The sequence below is a fragment of the Vanellus vanellus genome, assembly GCF_965231255.1.
Source record: "Vanellus vanellus genome assembly, chromosome: 21".
Lineage (NCBI taxonomy): Eukaryota > Metazoa > Chordata > Aves > Charadriiformes > Charadriidae > Vanellus > Vanellus vanellus.
This window is the reverse complement of record NC_138926.1, coordinates 6,261,375-6,278,366: the sequence shown is the minus strand read 5'-3', so window position 1 is coordinate 6,278,366 and position 16,992 is coordinate 6,261,375. Positions and strand designations below refer to the sequence as shown.

The 16,992-nt window shown below is 55.6% G+C and overlaps 1 protein-coding gene across 1 annotated transcript in view; it reads right to left on the bottom strand.

Annotated features, from left to right (window-relative positions):
* NECTIN1 (nectin cell adhesion molecule 1) overlaps window positions 1–15,443 on the bottom strand; it is a gene marked incomplete at both ends in the record, with an annotated part of 102,890 nt that extends 87,447 nt beyond the window's left edge. Inside the window, one exon of the mRNA XM_082493938.1 lies at window positions 15,362–15,443. Coding sequence (XP_082350064.1) covers window positions 15,362–15,443 — 82 coding nt within the window. The remainder of the gene's footprint in view (window positions 1–15,361) is intronic.
* Window positions 15,444–16,992: the final 1,549 nt, after the last annotated feature.

The window sequence follows — 16,992 nt, the reverse complement described above, 5'->3', positions numbered from 1 at the left end:
TCAGCCACTAATCTCCCTGTGGATTAACTGTCAAGCCTGTCCACGTGGGGCCGTGGTGTGGGGCTTTGGAGCAGACAAACAACATCTAAGCCCTCCTGGAGATACCCAGGACTCCTCTGGAGTATCTGAGAGAAGCAGCCGGGCATGCCCCAGGCATCCAGAGAGAAGAGGGTGTTTCTCAGGGGCGCAGACCTCTTCTCATCGTATTTGTAGAGTGAGCTGCAAGCCCGATACAGCTTGGCGTGGTCAGCCCCATAACTGGTTGCATTTTGGGGGAAAGCAGCAAGTATGAAACTGCACTTCAAAGCCTACAGAGCTGTCTGCACCTGCAAAGGGGAAGGACTCTCTATGGGGAAACATATGCTAAAGACGCCAAGGAACATTGTTGCAAGAAAGGAAAAGAATTGGCTTTTCCTTTAGGAACCTTAGCTCCTAGCACAGGCTGTCTCAACTGCTCAGGCCCATTTTCTCCTGAAATACCCAAAGCAACGGCTGGCTCTCCAGAGCCAGTTTTGGAGCTGTTGCCATGATTATCACAAGTTCCTCAGCTCCAGACAAGTTCAGTCTCTGTGGATCACAGCTGAGTTTTGCAGCCCTGTCCCCAGATCCACGGGGCCCAGACAGCTGCTTTTCTTGCCCACGGAGTCCCGGGGAGCTTTCATCCCAGCCGGGAAGCAGTGTTCTTCAGGGCTCAAGGGCCAGAAGAAGCTGGGGACGGAAAGCAGGCGGTCCCAGGGTGAGAGATGAGCATGTTGGGAGGCTGCACGGAATGCTGCGGGGAGGTGGGGAGCTAAACCCCCTCCTGCCTCATAGCAACCGCTTCTCCCCGCGCCAACCGTTCCTGCGCCAAGCTGCTCCCTTTCCCGTGGCCCTGGCACGCTCGCGGAGGTTCTGGCCTCGGGGGCCCAGCCCGGCCCAACCGGCTCCCAGCCCACACCCGTGAGAAGAGCGAGAGCCCGTCCTGCCGCTCAGGTGTGGCCCTCCGCCTCCGGGCTCCTGCCCGGCGAGAGCGCCGGTGCCAGCTTGGATGTGGCCACTTTTGCCGGCGAGAGAAGGGGAGCGGGAGCTGCCGGGCAGCGACACCCTGCCAGGGCGGTCTGTGCTCGCGGGAGGCCGCAAAGGCTCCTGGTGTGGACGGGGTTGTCCGCAACACCCCTTTTCTGTGCTTCCTCTCCTTCGGAGGGGGTTCCCAGTTTTTTTCCCTGCTGGCGTCTGGGTTCAGCCCTTTCTTCCCCAGCCCGACAAGCCCTGGAAACCCACATCTTTTCTCTGCAGAACAGGTTGGGTGCAGGAGCAGCCGTGCCCGCTTCCCACACGCCAGCACAGCCCAGCCTGGCCCACACCCTCCCCCTGCCCCAATAGCCCATCTTTTGTTTTTCCCCTCTGCTCTCTTTCCCGGATCAAAGCTGCCTCCCCTCCCTGTATTACAAACATTATTCAGCTGCTAGATAAGAAGCTCTCCAGCAGCTCTTTATTAATCCCACTGGAGGCAGAAAGAAGGCAGAGAGAAAGGACTCAGCGTGGCCAGGACAGAGACTAATGTTCCACGAAACACCTTTGCAAAAAGAGGCATGTCTTTTTCCCACAAAATCTCTTGGGAACCTTGGGTAATAATTAACAATTATCGAACTTTAAACCCTCCATCTCTCTCTCTGTCCTGACCAGGATTTTGTAATAACTCATCCAGTCTGAAACACTCCCAGCCTGGTTTGCCGGGGCACACCGGGGCAGGAGGATGCAGACAGATTCTGGGGCAGGCAGGAGGCAGCTGCCGAGCCTGCTGCTTCCTTGTTTTTACACCGAGCTGCAGTGTCCCAGCTCCAAGCTTCCAGGGAGCTTGGGTATGAACCTCCTTTCCCTCCTTCAATGCATCTTGCAGCTCCTTTGGCCACAAAAAGCAATGGTTTGTTGGGAAGTTTACCCCAGCCTGGGAATACCATAGACTCCTGCATATGGCTAAAATCATGATCTATCCAGGAGATAGCTTTTATAGCGTAAAGACACTTGTTTGAATCCATCTGCTGTCTGAGGCGACTATAATCAGTACCATGTGATGGCTTACACGTGAAACAAGTTGGATGGCTTACGGGGCCTGGGTTTGCAGTGCTACCTGCCCCCTCTTATGGAAGGACCACAGAGTTTTTGAAGTGCTCGTTCATGCAACAAGCAGGGTATTTCTGTTATCTGCATCCTACAATGGGGCAACTCGGGTGTTATGAAACTTGCTCGCAGCCACCCAGGACACTAGTGGCAAAAGCAAAACATGTTGCAGATATCTGCAGACTTCCATTACCGTCCCCAGCATGCAGCCAGCCTTCCTGCCTCAGCATTCACAGCAAATCCACCCAGGACAGGGCACAATATGAACCACTGTCACCTGTCCTGCCCAGCACATTGTCCAGCAAAGAGCCAGGGTGTGGGTGGGAGCTGCCCTGGGCTGGCAGGGCAGCAGGGCTACGGAGGGCTGTCCAGCCCACACCTCTCAACTATCTGCAACATCCCCAGACAGGGACTGGAAACCAGAAGTGACCCAAATGCAAAACTAGTTGAGCGAGAAACCAAGAGGCCTTTGAATTAAACAAGGCAGGGAAGCCAATGGACCATGTTCGCCCACTTCCATGATTTCAACCCACACATTGTGATTTCAACCCACACTCAGAGCAGTAAGAAACTGGGCCCAGTGTTTGCACTAACAGAATATTTGCACATCGATCTCTGCAAAACAATTTCTTGCCTTCTAAAATCATGGGGCAAGGAACTGCCGGCTCTTGGCTGCTATGAAAAATGACAAAATAAAGGGGAGTCACCTTTCCTTGTGCTTTGCAAATGGTCTCCTGCTTGTATAGAGTAACGTCGGGAAGATCAGTTGTGCGAGGCGCCCGGCAGACACAGGGCAATATGAGCAGAGAACAGAGGGACTGCTACCGGCAGCTTTTGACACGGAAAGGCACACAGAGGTGAAGTGAGCTAGCCAAGGATATTCCAGGGAGCTTGTGGCAAAGCCAAGAAATGATGCCAGCCCTTCTGAGCTCAGCCTGCCTTTGCCATCACCTCCAGGCCATTCCTTCCCTTTAAGTAAAAGCTGATTCACACCTGCTAGAAATCAGTGTGAGGCAGCAGATATTCCCATTTCCAGCGAGAGACCGTAAGGCACTCTGCAGGCATGGCAGCAATTGGGACGTCAAGAATAAATATATATATATACCTAAAAAGAATGATTGTAGCCTTTTATATCCGAAGTGAGTTCAGAGCCAGTGAAAGGTCCCAGATCAATACCAGCAAAACTGCAAATTGGAGTCCTCCCCTTAGACACAGAAAGGGTACAGCTGAGACAGCATCTGCACGAACAGCCTGCCCACAGTCTCTGCCAGCGTGCCTCAGCTCTGACCTTGAGGAGTTGCCTTGAAGTGCAAGAGGGAAACTCCCCTTCCTCCTTCCTCCCCCTTCCCATGCAGCCCTGGGCTTTTGTTCCCCAGCAGGGAGATCACTGCTGGTTTATTTTACTTGGGTACATTCTGTCTAGAGAAGAGACTGAGTCTTGACAAACTCATTTCACACGCACACCAAGAAGACCTGCTTCATCATGTGGGTAAAAAGAAATCCTAAGGGGTTCAAGGGGATTTTGCAGCACAGATTTTGAGGCAAATCCAGCCCTAGAGAGAGCTTAGCTACCAGGCTGGCTCTGGAATTTCAGGTGGTGAGATGCAGTTGCCTGTTCACGTGCTCCATTATAAACAGGCCTTTCTTCCCTCCTGCCCCACAGCTGTACATGCGCTCAGCCCCATGCCCCAGGGACCTTCGAAAACTGCATTATAGGTTCTCCCCATACAAAGTTTGGATCAATACAGCTGTCAGGCTTTGGCCACATTACCCCTGCTAATTGGAATTACAATAGGCAGACTGCAGCTTTCACTCCATCTCTCGGTTGCTTGTCATAACGTAATCAAAATCTTTCTTGCTCTCTCTTTATCATGGAGCGTGACGGGAGCAGAGGCGCTGGCAACCACGCGGCCTCCAGAGACTACAGATTCATGTGGATCAGACTGGGGCTGGGAAGCTTTGGCACAGGGGTGGGAAAGGAGCCCCTCACTGCCAAAACTCTCCAGCCTGCCTTTGGCCAGGCAGGTAAATGGGAGAGCCAGCCTCAGCCCCCCAGCTGGGAAGGGACCTGGTGGGGCAGAGCAGGGAGACGGAGGTGGGGAGTGAGGGGTGCTGGCGGAGCACGTGCTTCGGGAAGGAGGTGCAGCGTCGGCTAAGACCAGAGGCAGCGACAGCTTGCTTGCGGAGCTGGACATTGGCCAGCAGCTGAGCCCAAGCCCTGAGCTGACCATGCTGAGGAAGGAGCCTCCCTCCTCAGCCAAGCTGTGCCCGTGCTGACCAAGCGTGGGGGCACAGGGAGGGTGCCTCCTCCTTGCTGCCTCCTGCCTTCCCTGGCTCCTGCCTCCTCGGCAGTGCTCAGCCACCCCCACGGCAGGGGGTTCCCACCAGCTGCCAGAGACAAAAGTGAGCAGGGCACCACGGGACCAGCAATGCGGCAGCTTGGCATGGGCACGGCACGGGGCACTGACCAGGACTCAGGTGGCTGGACAGGAATGAGCCAAAGCTTTGCGCTCACGTAGGAAGCTGCCTGCTTCTTGCTTAGCCCTAGTACAAGCGAAGCTGAGATAGCAGATAAAGGCTTTAGCTAGGTCAGGATCCCTGCCACGCTAGGTGCCGTGCAAAAGTCCCTGCCCCCGCGAGCTCCCCACGATGCTGACTCACAACCCCCTGCCCACGTCTTGCTCGCTGCTCCCCGCCTATGTGCAGCAGCCCTGCCAGCAGGAGGCCATGCGCATCTTGCTCACACCGGCTCCGAAGGCTCGGCCAATTTACGGAGCCAGGGTGATACATAGCGGGCAATAGATACAGCATCCGTGATTTGTTGATCATTATCAAACGGCAGTAATGCAGGGCTGAATTACCCAGACGACGGAAGGATCGGTAGCCCGGACCTACTCAGCTCCCCAGAGACTGGCCATAAACAAAACTTAAATAATTAGAGTGCTTGGGCAGAGACGCAGCCTCTAAGTATTCTTAGGCTCACGCAAATAAAGGAAATAAATTCTTGGAAGGTGCCAGGCTGGATGGGGCAGAGGGAGGCTCATTTTCCACATCACTTGAGAGCAGCCGTTATAAATCTCACTGAAAGATGCACCTCCCCAGGCTAGCGATATTTTTAAACTCCGGGAGAGAGGGGAGAGAAAAAACACATTTTAGTATTTACACCACAGGCGAAAAGGGTATTTAAAAATCAGGGTACATTTTTGAAAGTCTGTTCCTGCCATGCCAAGAAAGAAAGAAATGATTTTTTTCTATAGTGTGATAGCTGGAAATATTAGCCCCAGAGAATTCATTCCTACCACCATCCTTCTGTTGTAAGCTGGGAAATCAAAACCCCAGAAGGACTGGGGGCTGGGGGGAGCCAGGGCGTAGAGGTTCTTTCACTGGCAAATTGCTAGTTCAGTTCCCAACTGAATCAGTAGCAAATGCAAATCAGCTCCCCTGAATCCTGAGGGGTGACTTCTGCACTGTCCCTGCTTACTTGGTGTCTGGGATAATGTCCCATAGGAGATGAGACGACACGGCTTTACGCAGCAGCACTCTCACGGGAACAGCAGTCTGGTTTGCTGGCCCAGGAGCCCGAGCATGTAACCACGCACAGCGGGGATGGGACGCCGGGGCACAGGGACCTGCTCGTGGATGTCAACTGCAGGATGTGGCCCTGGAGTTAGAGCCAGGGCAGAGCTCCACGTGGTGCTTTGCCTGCTGGAGCAGCGTGTCCCAGCTGGTCCGTGTGGCAATGCCACCTGAGCTTTGCGGCAAGGAAATCCATGCATCGGCTTCTGTAGGATCGCCAGGCTAGTTTTCCTTTCTGATGCTTTATTGTTCCTCCAGTTGGTTAGCGTTTCCTTCCCTGGGCAGGGTGGGGAGTTGGGTGGGCTCCTTTTTTGGCAGTCATCTAGGAAATCTTGTCAACGGCTGACTGATCACAGGTCAACTGATTTCAGATTGAACCACACTGCGTGGCAACAGTATGTGTCACGTGAGAGTTCTCAACCTCGCTCTCAGGGGGTTCCTAGAGGACCCAAAGATAAACTGCCCGAGCACTGCCTTCCGCTGCAGCTTTCCTCCTGCCAAACTCAGTCCTCCTCCTAATTCCCTCACAGGTCCTCAGGCACCGAGAACATTCCCCCTTTTCCAAGCTGTGCTCTGTGCAAGCCTCTCTCCCTCCCATCCCTCCCACCTCTTACCAGGACTGCTGTCATCCTCCCAAAAGGATCCTATTCAGCTTGTATCAAAGGGATACACGAGCACACCCATTAGGCATCAGAGCATCAAGCAAATCCCCAAACAAGCCGCCTCTAAATATCACAGCACACTGTAATCACTCCTTCTGCAAGGAGATCCCAATAAGCCCTCCCCCACTTTCTCTGGGTTCTTGCTGAACCCAAGCACGAGATACATTTGGCAAGCTCAGCCCCAACACTAGTAAAAGTCTCTTCATAAAACTTGCACACGCAGAGCTCCCAGCCCCTCCCTGTTCCCCCGCGAGCCCGCTCCTCCGTTTCGGCGCACAGATGCTCAGAGGCTGCCCCAGCCCTCGTGCCCTGCCGCAAGGAGGGCATTGCCGCTGCTGCTGCCCTGAAGGTCTGGGTCTCGCGTCCCTGCCTGCCGCCGGAGCGCACCACCCGGGCTGGGCAGCAAGAGGGGCTGCCCCAGATGTCACAAGCAATTGCAGCAGGTCCCCTCCCCTCCCTGCTTCCCCGCAGGAGACAGCAGAAAACCAGTGCAAGCTCGGGGAGAGGGGAGCGCTGGCAGCAGGTGGACATGCCTGCACGGGGGCCAACACCAGGACAGAAGTGGCACTCCGGTACATGCATGTTGATTCACGTGTTGGTGCACACGAATGTCTTTCATAACAATGGCCTCGAAGAGAAAAGCAAGAAGCCTTTTCCAAAGCCTTTCGTAAGACACGGTGTGCTTTACCAATATGACACAACAAGCACAGCACTTGGCTTTGAAGTCATGACAACAGGTGTCCTGTAGATTTGGTTCCTGGGCTGGTCTGAGACTGCCCTTTCTTCAGCATCTACCACCTAGGTCGCAGCCCCTTGGTACACAAAAATGAACTCATCCTTCCCAAGCAAAATACACAGAGCTCTAGTGTGTCCAGCTGTGCGGTGCAGTGCACAGACCAACAGCACCCAGCAGCACTGCCTACAGAGCCAAGAGGGGTCCTGTATCCAATGGAAACTGTGGCAGCTGATATAAATTACAGCATGGCAAGGATGCTGCTATGCAACACATCCCTGATCCTTAATGACCATAAATGGGCACAGCCTTGGCTCTCCCCCGCACCCAGAAGATACCCCTTCCTGCAGCTCGGTCCCCAGCCACCCTGCCGGTGCAGCTGACAAGGGGAAGAGCGTGAACAGGCCCAGTAATGAACAGCTCGTGCAGTTGTCTCCGCTGCACACCACCAAACCGCTAGCTGCTGCCTTCTGTTCCAGCCCTTAAAACAACATTGCTTCTCCAATGACACAGGCCTTGGCTAAGCGAGTAAGGTGACACAGGCAAGAGCAGCAAAGCAATACTGTGCGCTGCGACCTCTTCCGAACAGGGGTGATCTTTTTCTTGTGTGTACTTACAGCCCCTAAACCGTCTTTGATTATCCATCCTTAACTTTTCCTCTAGTTTTGGCACCCCCAGGCTAGGAAGGCCATCGGCACAACTACTCCTGTGGGAACGTGACTCAGGGCTACAAGGGGTCTCGGTGATGATTATCTAGCCCAGGAAAAGTCAAAGAGTAAAGCCCATTAGATGCCTTTCCCTAAGAAAAAAAAAGGAGCCCTAGCTTGGTGCAGCTTAATTCTCCAGTGAAACCAGTGTACTCCTGACTGACTGCAGTTTAATGTGCTGACAGCAATGTGCGCCCTTCTCCTGCCCACCCCAGCATTCCCTTTGCTCAGCGTAGGGCACTCAGCAGTCTCTGGGGCAGTGGCTGCAGTTCCGGCAGTTGGAAAGCTGGGGCTGTAGCACACCGGGACAGCCTCTTTATTTCTAGTCCCGGCCCATTGGGAAAGCGAGGAGGTGTTTCCAGGCAGGGGAAGCCTCCGTCACGGCCATGGGTTTGGGTGAGAGGTGAGTTGTGACTTCACAGTGTGCTGATAATTCAGCCGGCCCCGAACTCTGAGCTCAGCTAGCTCATGTGTTTGGGCTGTTCAAGGACGCGGCAGGGTTCGTTCTTCCCTTGCTGCTCTCCCCTGTCCTGAGTGCCACAGGACCTCGCACAGGCCAGCATAGCCATCGTGTATCAAGCTGCTCTACGCAGAAACCCGGACAAGACAGTGATGGAAACCCTGACCTTTCTCCTGAACTATCCAGCTCTCTGTATGTGCCTCTGAGTAAACCCTGTTCGTCACATTAAACCTTCCCCTAGGTCTATGACTTCTGCCCATCACGGACAGTTTGTAACCCCTGGCCTTGCTAGGACACTCAGCACAACAGCCTCTAATTATAGGCTTCTGATTGAGCTCTTGAGTCCCACCAGCCTCTTCTACCCATTAGCATTAGAGCCTGAGTCCATAGCCAGATCTCTGGCCCCAGACTACTGCCTTGGGCTGTCTTTCCTATGGACAGTGAAAATGGTCAGTGAAAACCTTCTCAAGCAGTATCCCGCTCGGTCCAGAGGACATCTCGCCAGAAATGAAACCTGATTTTGCCAAGTGCAGGATCCTCAGTGCAAAAAGTCGATACCTATAAGGCCAGCTGAAATCCAGTGTCCCCCTGGATCACCACAATGTGGCTACAGACCCTCCTCTGCAGCGGCCTGTTCTGATCGTGTCTTTAGCCTCACACAGAGAACGAGGCTGGTTTTGGTCTCAGGTGACCACACGGCACTCCGCTCCAGCCCCCTCAGCTCCCACACAGATGGGCCTTTGTGCCAGGAACCGCTCTCGCCTGCCACCAAAGCAGAAACGCTGGATGTTAGCCACTGGCTGTGAGCTGCATGAACCCTCTGTCACTCCTGGCCGTGCCTCCAGATGCCTCACTCTAGCACAGGGGGGAGGAATGGATCTTCCAAGGGAAAGAAAAAAGAAACTCAAGATCAGTCTGATTACGGGGTTTTCCCAGGTATCGAGAGAACTGCTGAGAAGAGAGATGGAGGCAAAGTCCTCTTGACTAACCAGGCTTGGAGCACCTGCTGTCTCATAGCCAGGTGGTCCATCTGGTACCTGCCGCTGCTTCAAGGCAGTGATGTGATTTGCAGGTGCTTCTGTTGCATCCCTGAATGGTTGGGAGCAGACGGAGGCCCTTGGCTATTTCCTGCAGTTAGAAAGGCAAACAGGCTGCGATGGGGAACAGAAAACTCCATCCTCATGTTTCCTCATTCAGGAAGGAGAGTCACATGGCTCCTGCCTCTCCTTAAGCTCTTCCCTCCTGCCCACCTGTAGGTTGAATGAAGATGGAAAGCAGTGCCATACACCAGTGTGCAACTGGACTGGCTCAAAGCCAGGGAGGGCAGGCCTGGAGCAGAGCGAGGAAGAGGCAGAGCTGGGTGGATAGTGCTTAGAAAGGCTTTCCTCCTGCACCACACCAAATAATGTCAAAGGAAGATTATAAACCTCCTACAGGGACAGCTTTATTGTGGGGGAACAGAGAAGAGATGGTTCATCAAGTTGGGTTAGTTCCTCCTATCCATCCCCAGCACCCCACAGAGATGCCAAAGGGACAAGAGACCGCTGGCCAGACTCCCCTGGCCCTGGCTACTGCAGACCTGTGCCATGCTGGGCACAAGTAGCCTTCCTAGCCTGGGACCCCCTGTCCTCCTGGGCCAGGCGGAGAGCAAGGGACTGAAGCTCTCCCTCCCCGTCTCATGCCCAGTAGCTGCTGTTCGTCTGCCTTGGGATTGCTGCAGAGCCGAGCTGCCGCAGCTTTTATGATGCCAGCCTGCGTGAACGGCTGCATCAGCCCCAGAGACAGGGAGAAACAGCGAATGGACAGCATGGCGTTAAACTCCCCATGCTTCCTCGGGTGCCCATGGAGGCAGGCACACACAGAAATAACAGCACGGGGCATATAAAATAACACAGTGCTGGGAAGGGTATCCCTTGCGCCTGCAAATTTCACTTCCCACTTCTGTGTGTGACAGAGACAAGACTGGAAATGCAGGACCTTAACGTAGCATGGTTGCACAGTGGAAGGACAGGGAGGTCCCTGTCTGGCTGCCACGGGCTCTCCCTCGCAGACCGAGAGGAAACTGTCCTTCCTCCCATGGACAATACTTCTGCATTTGAGCAGCTTAGGCAGGAGTTTCTCTTCTGCTATGGAGTCAGGGGATTACCCCTTGAAAACCCAGCTGGGAGGGTACGTGCATGTGTGCTGGGAGGGTACGTGCATATGCGCTGGGAGGGCCATGCATCAGTCTAGCCTCGTCTAAACGGTCACCGGGAGAAGTGAAAAAACTGTAAGGCCAGGAAAATATGTGCAGCTCAACAGCAGCAAGAAGGAAAGCAAGAGGATGTATCATGAGAGGTTTCATTCCTTAGTTAAACAAATTTTCACCTGAAACAATAATCTGGGTTAGGGAACCCTCACTGCAGGGTTCTGAATTCTCTGTGCTGGGATGGCTGTGCTCTGGTAATTAACACAATAGGTGTCTCAAATGCAAACTGGGTCCCAGCTCCAGTGGCTGGCGGCACCAACTCGCCCCGCATCACAGCTGCCCTGATTTAATCTGACGTATTTGAAAAAGCAAGAAGATCTCTAGGGGCTGCTCAGATTGGAGTACCTTTGTCCCTCTCTCATTTGTTTCTGCTTTTTGCACCAATATGCCTGGCTGGCCTGTGAAAAGGACTGAGCAAGAGCCATCACGACCTCGAGCAATGATGTTGCAAGACGCAAACCTTTTCTCAGAGGCCCGGAGGGTTATGGCCATCCATCTGAGGACTTACCAACTCATCCCTGCAGCATTCACAGCCGCGTGACTTCTGCTCTTCCAAAAAATCTTTTTTCCCCTGGCACTGCCCCACCGTCCCCCCCCCATGCCTGTCTGCTGGTGGTGCTGTGTCACTCCCCAGGGCGCAAGAGGTGGGCAAGAGCCTTCCTCTGGCTAGAGGTGGCCTCTCGCTGCTCTCCCCTGCCTTATGGCAGGCCGTCCCCGCTGTCCCCAGCCTCAGCGGCACTAGCAGAGGGCAAGGGGTGCCAGTGGGAACGCAGGCCTGGGAAGCAGGTCACGGCAACCGGCTCTTCTGGTTCCCTTCGTGATTCAGCTGAGGTGTGAGCGGTGCCCAAAGGATCCTTCTGGTGCCTCCCTGTAAACTTGGCTTTGTGGCTGGTACAGTTGCAGCCCAGAGGAGGGGCGATGATGTGCCAGGCTCCGCCAGCATCGGCATCTCGTCAGCCACCAGTTAACTGTGCGCATTGGCCTGGTGCTAGATGTGTTGCTGGATGTGGTAATGCCCCGGCTTCTGTACATCTCTTTGCAAACGGATCCATGTGCACTGGGCTGGGAGCTCTCGCTTGATTAACGCTGCCGGTTCAGAGAGCAAATAGCATTAACCACGGTCCTCCCCTGGCTCTGGCCATGGGGCAGACACCCTCCTGCTGATGGGCTGAGCTGGCTCTCAGTACAGCCTCTCGCCTCACCCACACTGACACAAACATGAGCTCATCAATTCACGCCAGGTTAAAACTCGATGGGTCGGTTCCACCGCAACAAGCGAGGCTTAATGAGAAAATATCAGCAAAAGACACACTTTTGCTTCCTGAAATAGTCTGATGTTGTTGTTTCTCAGTTTTGGGAGGAGATAGGTGGGGGAAAGAAAAAATAACAACTAAGAACTCAAACCAAAGGCTGAAAACAACTCTGGCAACTTTTTGCCTTTTGGAAGCTGCTTTGGGATATTAAAGCAGCTCTGCAGAGTACAAGATGGACCAGATCCTGCAGTGACACACTGACTATTCCCAGCGCTTCAGAGAGCTGTCGTACCTCCCCAAAAAGGAACCCTCCCTCCAGCTGCAGCCAAGTTTGACCTAAGGCCTCCAGGTCACTACGGCTCAGTCAATGCTGCTTTCAAGCGCTGTGATGGAAAAACCCTGTGTCAAAGCTTCAAACACCTCTCCAGCTCTCCCCTGCTGCGGATCTCAAAGCACTTTGCAAAGAAAGACTCACAGGCCCCTCTTGGAGCCCAAGAGGTAGCCCAGTGATAGCAGACAAGAATCTGTCCCCAGACAGAGGAGAGCATTTGGAAACAGAGCCCCAGATCTGCAGATGCAGGACCAAGCACAAGACGAATGCCTCTGCTCTGCGTGGTTGCATTTCAAGCTGTACTGAGTTTCATGGCGGGGATAAACAGACAGATTGTTAAGACTTGTAAAGCATAAATTTAACCGCAAGTGTTCCTAACCTCTGAAGATCAGCCGCCTAGGATCTCTTCTCGCCAGTACCCCACGGCTCTTCAATAAGCCCTGTCCATATGACTAACGTGAAGCCCTAATGCCATAGCCTGAGTTGATACCTGGTTAATGGTTCCAAGCGGACAGGCAGGCAGATTTGCATGGAAGGCTGCAGGAACCTTGAATTGAATCTGTTCTGGACGATTGAGCCGATCACATTAAAGACAATTTGTAAAGCAGGTTTTTATAAGGGACCCCTTACAGCTTTTACAGCAGGGAACTTTTATTTCCTTATCAGAAAAAAAGCTAACATTGTCAGAAGGGGGAGGTAGTATACGTGGATGGGAACAAAAATGAAATGGCATTGATCAGATGAGCATGAAAGGTTTTCCAGAGAGCAGGTAGTGTCTCCTGCCTTCCTCCCACTGTTCTTGGGTGCTAGGTACCAAACCACATTTTCCAACAAAGTCCACAGTTACTAATTCACTTATAATAGAGGATCCTAAGTTCCCCCCTCCCCTTCTCCTTGATAAGCACGCCTGTCTGCATTCAAAGCTTACATACGGCTCGTTATACATACACCCTCAGCTGATTTTGGCAAATGCATCGTGAACTTGAGGAACTACCTGCCTCAGTATGGCATTCATACTGTGGTTTAGTAAGGACTGCAGTCTGCTGTGGCTCTGTGCAGCACCTAGCACAGCACAGTATTGTGCTGGTCCTTCCCCGCTCTGGGATGAGTCCACAATACAAATAAGTGCACAAATGAATGAAATGAATGAATGAATAAATATGTAATACAGGATCAGTCATTCCTGCAAATGTGGTGCATCCACCACCGAGACTCTCGCCCACACAGGCTTCAGGGTACGCGGTGATCACAGACAGGGGTCGGGAAGGATTAGCTTCGCGGACCATTGCAGAGCTGGCTGTACCCTTGCCTTGGCAAGGCACCACTGGATGCACCACTGGCTTATCCTGGCAGAGCTGTCAGCAGGACAGTGCAAGACAAACTATCGGACTACTGCAGAGTGGCAGGAGACGAGATTGCCTGACTGCTGGCAGCAAAGCCTCGGGAACAGCCAAAAATAGAGTAAGTGGGGAAAAAAAGTCTCTCTTGGCAGGACAAGGTGAGATGCCAGGCTGCCTCAGGGTCACTATCTGTGTGTCTCCTTGGTGAAAGCAATTCCCAGAGGGACTCGGGGAGCATAAACCCCTTTTGGTTTATCCAGCGCAGTCACCGCAGCATTACTCCACCTCCAGTGCCTTTCCCAGGGGTTGCGGGGAGGGTTTCCTGCATGGGGCTGCCCGGTGGAGGGGTGAGAAGGAGGGAAGACCAGGTGAAGAATGGCACAGAAAGTCCTGAGACTCCTTGTGAGGAGCCAGAGCTCAGCCAGGCACCTGCCTGGAAGCACAGGGGAGTGCAGGGAGCCCCAGGCTGTCCCTTCCATCGCCTCTTTTTGCAATGCACAGCAGAGATCCCTTTGTCCTGGGAGTACAGAGGTATACCCAGACCTGGTTTCTCATCCCTCTGTTAACCTTTTCCCTCTCACAGTCTCCCTGGTTTCTTGACCACCCCCCCCTCCCCTCTGTCCTCACCCATTTTAGCTGGACCATCTGGTCACTGTCCTCTGTTGCTCTCCCATGCCCTGGACGTTATGATCTCTGTCTTTGCTATCATTGGGGAACTCTGGGCCCTGGCATTTGCCCAGCTGGCCTGTTTTTTGGCCCAGACCTTGCTAAGCGTGGCCACATCTGAGAGTCACAGCCCAGCCAGCCTGGCTGCTCTGCTAGGACGCTGCCCCAGCCCAATGAGAGGAGTGGAGGCAATTCCACCCTGCCTTCACTGCAACTTCTCCTCTCCAGCTGCAGACCCCGCTCCTTGTGAGGGCACAGGCTGCTTCTCACCCCTGCAGAAGGCTGGACACTGGCCCAGGGGTGGCACATGCGCCCGCTGCCACGCACTCCAGACCCAGCCACCAGGAGCCTAGCCTCAAAAAGGCAAAAATCGCTTTTATTTGCATTTCCCTGTTCATACACAAGCACTGTAAACCCACACTGCTGGTCCCCCTTCCACATCTCCAACAGCCGACTCCGGAAAGCCCTCCAGGATGGCATTAACCCATTCTGCACCGGAGCAGAAGAAAAGAGTCTCCCCCAGGGCACTTCACAAAGTGGGTCACTCTCCGGCTCGTAGGAGCTGTGCTAGAGCCCAGGGCAGGACCAAGCCCTGGGGTGGGGACACACGGGCTGTTCTGCAGCCGCCAGGATCGGTCCAATGAGCTGGGGAGAAGTCTATCCAAATCTTTGCCCATCTCCTCCTTTCCAGGGATGGATCAGAACCAACGGGACGGATCAGATGCCATCAGACACCCAAGTGCAAAAGCAGCGAAAGGAAGGTCTGAAAGGCGGGAGCAGTCCAGCCCCTCCGTGGGAAGGGTGTCCACTGCGGGGAGCGGGGGTTTCGGGGATGCTGGACAGCTGAAACCTCCCACCTCTCCTTCCGAAACATCTGTGCTCGTTACCCAGCCTTGTGGCTCCCTTTCCCGGGAAGCCTGGCTGCTGTGCCTCGCTAGACGCTGCTCGATCCAGAGAGCAAACAAACCGCCCCAGCTCCCAGGACTCCGGAGCCCACTGCCGGCAGCTGCTTCCAAAACAAACGATCGTGTTGTTCCTCTCCAAAGCCAGAGATGAAATCGGCCCCGGCTCTCTCCCACCCTCGGGCAGATGCTTCCACACCTGCTCCAGACCCGGGCGCGCACCCCAAAACGCCGATCCCGTCCTTCCCCGCCGCCCCGCGGCACTCCCCGCACCCCTCTGCCCCTCCGGCACCCCGCAGCCCTCCCCCGGGGCTGCCCCGACCCCCGCGGCGCCCCGGCAGAGCCCACCGCCTCCCGGCGGGGCCCGGCCGGCAGCGGCTCACCTGGTAGGAGCGCGGCCGCCAGGATGCAAACTCCGATAGTCCACCAAGATGCACGGCAACTTGTCTGCAGCCGTGAAGCCATGAGAGTTCCTTAGGAGAAATGGGCCGGGGTCGGTCTGGCAGCGTCGCTGGGCCCCCCACCCTCCCCGCCCCCGCTGATGTTCAGGTCTGCTTTTTCTTTAAAAAAAAAAAAAAAAAAAAAAATTTATTAAAAAAGCTGTAGGTGCGGGAGGACAAAGAGGCGGTGCGCCCAGCAGGCAAGCCGGCGGGAGGGAGGGCGGGCGGCCGGAGGAGGGCTTCGCCCATCCGCAGGGGCCCTGGGGCTCGGCGGGGCGCGGGGCCCCTCTCCGCGGGCGCGGAGCGGTCCGGCCGGGCTGCGGGAGCGAGCACGGCCGCAGAGCCGGGCGGGCGAGGAGGGGAGGGGAAAAATAGAATTAAAAAAAAAAAAAAAAAAAAAAAAGAAAAAAAAAAGGGGGGAGGGGGGAACAAATAAAGAAAAGCGAGGGAGAGCCCTCCGCGGGCTGCTGCCGCCGCTCGCAGCGCGGCGGTCCCGTGGCTCCGGCGGCGGGGCTCGGCAGCCCCCGCCCGCTGCCTGCCCTCCGCTTCCCGGGGCGCGGGGCGCCGGCAGCCCGGCGGCGCTCAGGCGGCGGCGGCGGCGGCGAAGGGCGGGCTGCGGAGCTCCATGGCCGGGCGGGGGGCGCGGGGCCGGGCCGGCCGCGGGGCGGGCGGGCGGGCAGGGGCCGGGGGGAGGCGCGGGCTGCCCGGGCTGGGAGGCACGGCCGGCGGGTCGCCGTACACACGGGCACACGCACACACAGTCCCGGGCGGGGCGGCGGCGGCGGCGCTCGCCCTCTCCTGCGTGATGTCAGTGCACGGCGGAAGGAGGGCGCAGCGTTAACTCTTTGCGCGCCCCGCGGCCCGCCACGCCGCCGCCGCCCCGCCGCCGCGATCGCCGCTCCCCGGCGCTGCCCCTCGGCGCAGGGGCGCGCTCGCCTGCGGGGCCGTCGGGGCGCCCCCGGCCTCGCCCCCCGCCTCCCCTCCCCGCCAGCCGGCTGCTGTTGGCAGCTGGCTTTTGTTCGGCCGGGGTGCGGCGGGCTTGCGGGGCATCATCGGGCAGCCCGGGGCGCCCCTCCGTTGGTTTCCTGAGGTGCTCTTGGGCTGCGCCCCGGCAGCCGGGTTGTGCGGACCTGCGGCTGCGTTTTCTGAATTCCCCTACGGGTGGTGGAACGCCCGGGCCACGGCCGCAGGCAGGGGCAGCAGGCCGGCTGTCCGGCCGGTGATACCTCGCGTAAAAACACCTTGGGTAAACCACGTGTGAAACAGACATAGCTATCCATGGAATCTAGATTTACACTCCTAAATGCTTTTGCACGTTGATCCTAAGTAATATACAGCGTTCTCATGGGGCCTACTGAAAGAAGGAGCTTGCTCTGGACACATTCTGTGCGCGCTGATAAGCGAGGGGATTCAGAATCAGCACAAGGGCTGATGCACTGGAGGAGGGAGGCACTGGTTTGCTGTGCTTTGTAACAGCCCTTATTATGTGGACACAGACACAGCCTTTGTGGATGTTTTGCTAAGGAGGTATTTAGCCCGCTAATGCCAGCTCCTGAGCTGCCCTGGCCTCAACA